Genomic DNA, 9,288 nt, shown 5'->3' with positions numbered 1-9,288 from the left:
CATAACTTTTCTTGATTAAATTTATTAATATAGAGCTAAAATCGATATATAGAGTAGAAATAATTTTCGTTACTGTACTGTACTTCATAGAATATTGATACAAATTACAATAGTATTTACCTAAAAATGTTGTGCTTGAATCTTTCAAACTATACAGGCTAATAAAAAAAATCCCTCTCGTTATTCTGCGTACTAATAAAGTATTTTTTCTTTCTTCCTGTAATATATTTAAAGAAAATAAGATTTTGTTGATTTGGCCCACCTCGTGTTGCCATTGGCGGCGGGGAAGTTTTAATGTAATTCACAAACATGATGTCATTATAAGTTTAAATGAGTCGACGTTTCCCAAGAGAGCATATGGCAAACAGCACGATGTTTTTAAAGGAAATAAAAATTACAAGATTGAGGGACTGAATCGACTAAATGAGAATAGTGAGTGACTGACTCTGCATGGTTAATGGTTAAAATAAATGTGCTAGACATCTAAGGTCATATAGCACTACAGGAAGGTATAGTAAAGGGGGATGTCAGGTGATAGTTATGTGTCAGCTATCTAGAGGAGTGTTGAAAGGTTGAAGATGGGTAAGGGTTGATGAGGGAAAAGGTTATGGTGGTTTAGGTAAGGGAGTTCGATCAAGTGAAGGATATTTATGCGTCTGAGGAAGAACAGGTTGTCAAGGCAGAAGCTGTGGGATTCTGTAAGGATGTCTGATATGTTGGGAGGTCGGTGAGGGCAGGATAGGTGTGGAAAAGCAGAGGTACGTGCTGTATTAAAGCGTGGACAGGACAAGAGAATGTGTGGAACTGAAAGAGGGACATTACATAGAGGACATAGGGGCGGGTCAGAGCGTGACATTAGATAGGCGTGTGTTAGGCGAGTGTGGCCAATACGTAAGCGTGCGAGGGCCGTCTCCCAACGTCTGTTCCTGTGAAATGGAGCTGACCAAGAGGAGATTGATGGTTTTACAGTATGTAATTTATTGTTGTGGAGACGACCAGAAATGTTGCCATCGGGTATACAAGACGGTTTTAAAGTGGGGGTAATAATCCGTAGCTGGAATATGTGAGAAGCGTAGTTGAGGTGATGTGGACATTGCGGCATAACGTGCAAGAATATCTGCCTGTTCATTGCCAGAGATTCCAACATGGCTGGGTACCCAGCAAAATCTGACAGATTTGTGACGTGTGGATAGAATGAACAACCAGTTCTGGACTGAATCTGAAAATTACAATTTTGAGTGCCTGATTTTATAAATGAGAAAATTGTTCAATTGAATGTTTACATAACAAGATTGAGTGACTGGCTCTATAAATGATAAAACTAACTGAATCTATAAGGGACAAGTTTGAGTGACTGAATCTGTAAATGAAAAGATTGAGTAACTAAAATGAATAAATGATAGGACTCAGTGACTGATTCTATAAAAAGCAGCACTGAATGCCATTCCATTAATGACAAGTCTGATCGACTGAATCTATAAATAAGAAAATTGATTAATTGACTCTATGTCAGTGCATTTCAGTATTTCGAGCTAAAACATAACTATAGACTGACTGTAATAGAATTCGGTTTAATTTGTAGGTATCCTTCCAATCCCTGTTTACATTCCAAGAAATGTTAAGGTATGTAATTACATAGGACCAGATAATCATGTACACACAATATGGTTTTCTTTGAACACACACACTCACACACAAAATTAGGAAAAAAAAGTATGTATATACATATTTGTAGGGACATGTTATATAACATGTTTCTTCAAACAAAACATTATATCGCAGTATAAACCAAACATGAATTTCCTCCCAACACACCAGAAAACAGGACCAAGCAAACATTTCCCCTCAAATTGAAAAAATTTATTCCCTCTCAAGTGTATACAAATTGCCATGGCGCAGGAGCCAAAGAGAAGGCACTGTTATGCATAACGAGGAGCCAGGAAATATGGACAAACACAGCATCTTTTGTCGCTGTGGTTTCACTACCAACAGCAATCAGGGGGTTCCGCCTATTTACAATGCGTGTGACCATCATAAAAAAAATAGGTATGGCATGGTATTTTGGTATTTCCACTGTACATTGGCATAATTATTATTACGAGATTTCTGAAAAAAGAGGGGAAAAAAATACTGTTCTACGCAATTACAACACAACATAAAAAGTACAATTTGAATTAGTACATAAGAGTTAACATTAATTCTGAAGTTAATTGAGATTTTTAGTTTAAATAAATAAGATGTTAGTTTCAGGATAGTTCTGAATGTACAAAATACAAAAAACAAATAAGCTTTCGGTCAAGTAGGTAGACTTTTTTGATTCCAGTCTGCATTTCTGCTGTGTAATTTGTGTTTGCGAAATATACTCTACACAACAAGTCTCCACAGACAAGGGACAGACCAATGACCATTATCCGTTCTTAACTTTTAAGGTGCGTGTGCCTCACAAAAAGCTTGTCCAGCACACTTGTTACACATACACACACTTACACAGACACTGTACACGGACCAAATCTGTAACAGCACTCAGCTACTTAAATGTTATGATTCTTTTTACTCTCTCTAACATGACCTGAGTTGAGGATAAACAATTCCCTACTTCGCAAATGAGGAACTACCGATTTTCTTCGTCTATTGATCAGCTAAGAAGGAGGTGCTCTGCAATTGCAACTAGACTAACTCGCGTGTGTCAGGATTTTCCACATGAATTTTATCATTACGTCTCGCATTCCTTTACACTTGAGGAAGAAAAAAAATAGTTGGCTTCTGTGCAAAGGAGAGCTCAATAAAGGAAGGGGAAGAGAGAGAGAGAAGATTAAAGGGGGAAGGACGGAAAGAAGGAAAGGATAAAGACGAAGAGAAATAAAGTATTATAAAGAGGAAAAAAAGGGAACGATAAAGAGGAAGAGATAACAAAGAGACAAAGAAAGAACCACAATAAGGAAGAGAAGGCAAGAGGGAAGGATAAAGAAAGGAGAAATAAAGAGAGAGAGCAAAGAGGAAGAGAAAGAGAAAAGCGTAGAGGAAGGGAAAGAGGAAATAGTAAATAGGAAGATAAATAAAGAGAGAAGAGTAAAGAAGAAGAGAAAGAAAGAGAGAAGACTAAAGAGGAAAAGAAAGAAAGGGAGAAGAGTAAAGAGGAAGAGAAAGAGAGAAGAGTAAAGACGAAGAGAAAGGAAAAGAGGACACAGAGGAAGAGGAATAAAGAAAGAGGGGCCAGGAAGAAGCGAAAAAGAGAAGGCAGACGAGAAAGAGAGAGAAGGAAGAAGAGAGCGTGAAAGGAAAAGAGGAAGGCGGAGAGGAGGGAGAAAGAGTTGGCGAATTCTTGCTCGCGTGTTGATGAATGTGCCTGCAAGTGCGGACATCCTTGCTACCTAATCTTTGTCCTATTTTCTCAACTTGTTCAATACGCGAGATTATATCGAGAGATGAAGCGAGGAAAAAATACCTATGCTTGGTGGAAACATGAATGGCAGATAACGAGATGAGAGGAGGTGGGAGGGAGGGGAAGGGGAGAGGAAAAACACATGAATCAAAAGACGAAAATTACTGGAAATTCTCGAACTTTCCGTCAGTATTGTAATAAAAAAAAACTTTCTGAAAGCACAGGTCAACAGCTAAGAAGAAAAAAAAAAACACAGACACGCGTCGCTACACGTGCGTAATGCAATAAGAAAAAAACACACTACATGGCATCTCTCTATTATAACCTCACATCACAACCACACGCAATACATCTATCTTATAAATATATTAGTACATCATTATGCCCTTTCAGAAGGAAAATCTACGGCTATCATATCACTGGTTGAAAGACAGTTTCCACAGAAGCAAAACCCAGGTTGCCCCCTTCTTCCCAACATGGGAAAACGCGGTACTTTTCACCCTCGTATCCGCACAACAAACGGCTTGGTATTCGCACAACAAACGGTTTGTCGAGAAAATGGTATATGATGTTCTTTTACCTGAGACTAAGACATATTTTCGAGAGGTTTCAGCGTTTCCTCTCTGGGTCTTTTCGTCTGTGAACTTCCCAGGATATGCATTCTTTTCATTATCTTATATCGCTTCAGAATGTTCTCGTGGGTGATGCGTTCGTTTGCTTAAATGGCTATCGTTTTACTAATGCAATCTTACCTCTTCTTTCATTTAAAATAACAAAAGCAAAACAAACATGCTGAATTCCGTCGTTCTAACACTACGGTAAGATTTAGTATTCCATTTTCGACACAGAAAGATGTGACACCAATATGAGCATTATCAGAAAAAATAAGCCTAAAGCTTCTTAGAACAGGCAGGCAACATAATGCATATTATATATTTTTTCTTAGCAAACCAGTGTGTTATACTAATTTCTGAAATGTTTCCAGATCTTTTGTTCAGTAAACCTTCATCTTAAGTGGCCTTCCGTGGCTGTCTGGAATCCATGCATATTTTACACAGGGTTAAGTGAACCTCATCTGTGGATATTACACACACGTTTACATACATTATATACGCAATTGAACACCTAGCGTCTGTGTGAGTGATAATTCAAAGTGGTGGTGGGAATAACGTTACTCGCAGTTAAAGTGACGGTGGGAATAACGCATTTCGCACACTCACTCGCGCAGCAGATGATTGATCGTGGAGATTTGGGTAAATAATGAATCCACGACAGATGGAGTTATCAAATTTGGTGCGCACAAAAAATGGTTCGCGTGTTAGCCGTTTGTCTTTGTCATCATACTGATTCTTCTGCACTAGGAGTAATGATACACTACTCCATAATGTATAGTCAATGACAAGCGTCATGTCGTCCACGAAGCTTCGAAACTTCATTAAATTATTTGGGTGTTCAAGACTAATTTGAAACTTTTTTCGTGAGAATTTCGACCAAAACCGCGTCAAAGAAGTCAACTTAAAATGAAGATTTACCTTTTCAACATCTATTTACCTAGAGAGAGAATATACACTGAATAGTTTTATATATTTCTTTTTTTTTTCTTTTTTTGTTCATTGAATTTTGCTCGTGCTGCTTTGCCGCTTTATCCATTACAAAAAAGTGTAACAGCTGAACAGTTTTCATCATAAGATTATATTTCTGTGTTCAGTGCTAAAACACAGAAAAACCTTTTCTTGTGTCATTTTGTGATTTTTTTCCTGTTTTCCTTTTACATAATAACAGTTAGTAAATGTTATTTTTTCAAACATTCAGCAATAATTCCGTACCGGTATTCTTCAACAAACAACGTACTGGCATGACATCCCCCATCGACCCCTCTGTCGCAAAATAAGGCATCTATTTCGTTATGGCCAAGACGTCCATGTCATCCCGACACCGAGGGATGTACAGGGGGACGCAGACGTGCTCCCAGATGTCCTGCGGGTACGCGTTCTCCACACTCCAAAGCCCGCTCTCGAGGTCGTAGCACTCGATGACTCCGGTGGCGCGGTCGAAGGTCGCGTCGGAGTGGAAGCCTCCGATGACGTAGAGCTTTGAACTGATGACGACGATGCCGGCGTGGTACCGCGGCGTGGGCACGCGGCTCACCACCGACCACGTGTCCGTCGAGGGGTCGTAGCAGTCTATGGTGTCCACCAACACTCGGGTGTTGGTGGCCTCGTCCTCGTACCAGCCGCCGCAGATGAAGAGGCAGTTGGAGTGCGTGACGCAGTAGTGGTCTGCCCGCGGCGTGAGCAAGGGCGCGCGCAATTCCCACGTGCCCGTGCTCGGGTCGTACACCTGGCACGAGTCGAGGACGTGGTCGCCCTCGAGGCCCCCGCTCACGTACAGCAGCCCGTTGAGCGCCGCCGCCGCGTGCTGCGCTCGGGCGCCCGGCAGCGCGGCGATGGGGTGCCAGATGTCGGTCGCCGGGTCGTAGGCCTCGCATGGGCTTTCGTCCTCGGCTGCCCCCTCGTCGCTGGCCTCGCTGGCTCCTCCCACGGCGTACAGCTGCCCAGACACCACGCTCAGCGAGAAGCGGCACCGCTCCCGCTGCATGGGGTACATCGTACTCCACTTGTTCTGCTGCGGGTTGTAGCGGAAGCCGAAGGGGTGGATATTTTCTTGCAGCGACTGGTTGAAGCAGCCTCCAATCACATAGAGTTCATTGTTCAGGACGGCCGTCCCGTAGTTACACTGTTCCACGTGCGGGATGGTCGTGAGGTGCCGCCAGCGCCCCACGGACGGCATAAAGTACGTAATCTCGTTCGTGATCCCAGCGATGCTGAACCCGCCCACTTTTACGACCGCCAGCTCGAGGCCCCTCGAGTTGACGAGCCCGGTGGGCGGCGCGGGGCTCAAGGGCGGGACGGTCTGGCGCAGGGCGGCTCGCAGCGGCGCCTCCAGCACGGACAGGTGCGCCGCGCGTTCCAGCACCGCCGCAGGGACCTCCTCCAGGTGGAGCGTCTGGAGCAGTGCCGCGGCGTGGCGACCTCGCTCGGAGGGGTTGTGCTGCAGCCAGCCCGCCACGGTGAGGAGGACCTGCGCCTCGCTGCAGTCCACCGGGTAGTCGCATGACAGCAGGTGCAGCAGCTGCGACACGGTCAGGCGCTGAAAGTCCGCCATCTTGCTTAATTGGTGCAGGTGAGAGCTCATGAAGGCATAGACTCTCTTCCGTAAGCCATGAAGAGAGTATGTCTCGGCGATCGTTGCGATGTCCACGCAGTTGTCCAGGTCAAGCTGAGCCTGCGGAGGTTGGGCATATGATCTCATTCAAAATAAATAATAATAATAACAACAACAATAATGATAATCAAATGAATCACACAGTAAATATCAGCGTACAGAAAAAAATCTACGTATCTATTCTTCATCTATTTTTCTCAATCTAAATCCTATTTCACTAATATAATAGAGCAAACTGCAATCAATACCATGTTTAAACATTCTATCAAACAGTGGACACGTTTGGAACATGATAGGATGACATGTTCTGACATGAGCTAGACAAGGAAAATATTGCCTAGAATTTTATACCAAAATCTTCGTAACTTCACGTTGATGGTGATTATTATAGTTATCATTTTCATTGCCATTTTATCATAGGTATTATTTTCATTGTCATTATCATTGTTATAATCACGACTACCTCTACAGTGAAATGTTAATCATAAATGAAATAAAAACTGATTTTCTTACTTTTACATATAAAACTCAAGTCTATGGAAGTGATTTAAGTTACTGATTTAAGAAATCAGGGTTATCTAAATTAAGCCAACTCTAGTACACGCGCGCGCGTGTGCGTGTGCGTGTGCGTGTGCGTGTGCGTGTGCGTGTGCGTGTGCGTGTGCGTGTGTGTGTGTGTGTGTGTGTGTGTGTGTGTGTGTGTGTGTGTGTGTGTGTGTGTGTGTGTGTGTGTGTGTGTGTGTGTCCGAGCGCGCACGCACGCACGCACGCTAAGGGCCCTCACCTGGAGATAGTTGGAGCAGGCCTCCACCACGGTGAGCACCTGCACGTGGGCGGCCGCGGACAGCACGTCCTGGATGTTGGCCAGGTTGAGGCAGAGGCGGCTCGTGTAGGCGTACTCCAGCAGGCACTGGAGGCCGGCCGCGCTCACGCCGTTCAGGCAGATCTCCGACTGGCACCGCTCGCGCATCTCGTCGGTGAACATGGCACGGAAGTAGTCGCTGCAGGAGGCCAGCACGACGCGGTGGGCCTGGGGGGATGGGGGCGGGGTTAGGACTCCGGTCTCGCTCTTCTTCTCCCAACTCCTTTTACTGTTCCCTCTCCTCCCTTCTCTCTCTCCGTCTACCCTTTCTCTCTACTTCTCCCTTCTGTCTCTGTCTCTCCTTCCCTCTTCTACCTCCCTTTCCCTTCTCCCTCCTTCTCCATATCTCTTTCTCTCTTCTTTCTTTCCTTCTCCTTTCCCTCTCCTTCTCCATCCCCTCTATCCATCTCTCCCTCTCCTTCTTCTCCTTAGCCTTTCCCCTTCTTGCACTTCTCCCTCTCCCTCTCCTCCCTCCTTCACCCCCTACTTACTCCTTCTCCTATCCTCTCTCCCTTTCCCTCTCCCTTTCTCCCTCCCCCTCCCCCCCCCTTCTCCCGTTCTCCTTGTCTCTCTTAATTCGAAAAAAATCTTAGCAAAGACCTTATATTGCACCGTGCATGATGTCAACATTCCAACGAAATCAAAGGCACAGGCTAATCTATGGCAGAAAAAAAAAGAAAAATCATTACAGGCAAAGGCTGAAATACGAAAAAATACGAAGAAAAAAAGTCAGATATCCATAATAAAAATATAGAAAAACAAATGCAAGTATAAACAGGCATATTGTAAAAAGACTTGACAGCTCAATGACAGCTCTCCGACAGCTCAATGAAAACCACGTGCCTCGAGCGGACGCAACCTCCTCTTGAGTGGTCGTGAGTACACCGAACGTGTGAGCGGTCCCACGCGCGTGAGAAAGAGAGAAAGAGAGAGAGAGAGAGAGAGAGAGAGAGAGAGAGAGAGAGAGAGAGAGAGAGAGAGAGAGAGAGAGAGAGAGAGAGAGAGAGAGAGAGAGAGAGAGAGAGAGAGACGAGGGGTGGATGGTAAGCGAGAGCGGAGAGGGAAAGCGAAAGGGAGAGAGGGGGAAACATCAAGAAAGAGAGAGAGAGAGAGAGAGAAAGAAAGAAAGAAAGAAAGAAAGAAAGAGAGAAAGAAAGAAAGAAAGAAAGAAAGAAAGAAAGAAAGAAAGAAAGAAAGAAAGAAAGAAAGAAAGAAAGAAAGAAAGAAAAAGAAAGAGAGAGAGAGAGAATGAAAGAAAGAAAGAAAGAAAGAAAGAAAGAAAGAGAGAGAGAGAGAGAGAGAGAGAGAGAGAGAGAGAGAGCGAGAGAGAGAGAGAGAGAGAGAGAGAGAGACGAGGGGTGGATGGTAAGCGAGAACGGGAGAGGGAAAGCGAAAGGGAGAGAGGGGGAAACATCAAGAAAGAGAGAGAGAGAGAGAGAGAGAGAGAGAGAGAGAGAGAGAGAGAGAGAGAGAGAGAGAGAGAGAGAGAGAGAGAGAGAGAGAGAGAGAGAGAGAGAGAGAGAATCATAAGAAAGATAGAGAAAAAGGATTACCCAATAAACCAAACGAAATCCGTGTGCCGGCGAAAAAAAAAGAGAGAGGGAGAGAGAGAGAACAAAAAAATAATAAAGTCAAGGTCGTTCTCAGTCGTTCCCATACACAAAGCAACAGGGGGAGGGGGAGGGGGGAGGGGGAGGAAAGATGGCTACTTCTCCTCTCACTGGCCAATGATGCCGAGGGGAAGGGGGGGGGTGTAAGTGGTGTTGGGGGGTGGGGGTAAGCGACCAGGTAGAAGGGAGGGAGGGAGGGAGGGAGAGGA

General features: G+C 44.3%; 1 protein-coding gene across 2 annotated transcripts in view; it reads right to left on the bottom strand.

The window, feature by feature from the left end:
* Positions 1 to 1,845: 1,845 nt before the first annotated feature.
* LOC113828036 (kelch-like protein 26) overlaps positions 1,846 to 9,288 on the bottom strand; it is a 31,348-nt gene continuing 23,905 nt past the window's right edge. For both annotated transcript variants that reach the window (XM_070145345.1, XM_070145346.1), the window contains exons 3-4: positions 7,392 to 7,637; positions 1,846 to 6,667 (exon numbers count right to left, since the gene is read on the bottom strand). In XM_070145345.1, the coding sequence (XP_070001446.1) occupies positions 5,279 to 6,667; positions 7,392 to 7,637 (1,635 nt within the window). In that variant the 3' untranslated portion in view covers positions 1,846 to 5,278. The remainder of the gene's footprint in view (positions 6,668 to 7,391; positions 7,638 to 9,288) is intronic.

The sequence above is a fragment of the Penaeus vannamei genome, chromosome 33 (genome assembly GCF_042767895.1).
Source record: "Penaeus vannamei isolate JL-2024 chromosome 33, ASM4276789v1, whole genome shotgun sequence".
Taxonomy (NCBI): domain Eukaryota; kingdom Metazoa; phylum Arthropoda; class Malacostraca; order Decapoda; family Penaeidae; genus Penaeus; species Penaeus vannamei.
Note: the sequence above shows the minus strand (reverse complement) of the source record. Positions and strands in the feature narration are given on the sequence as shown.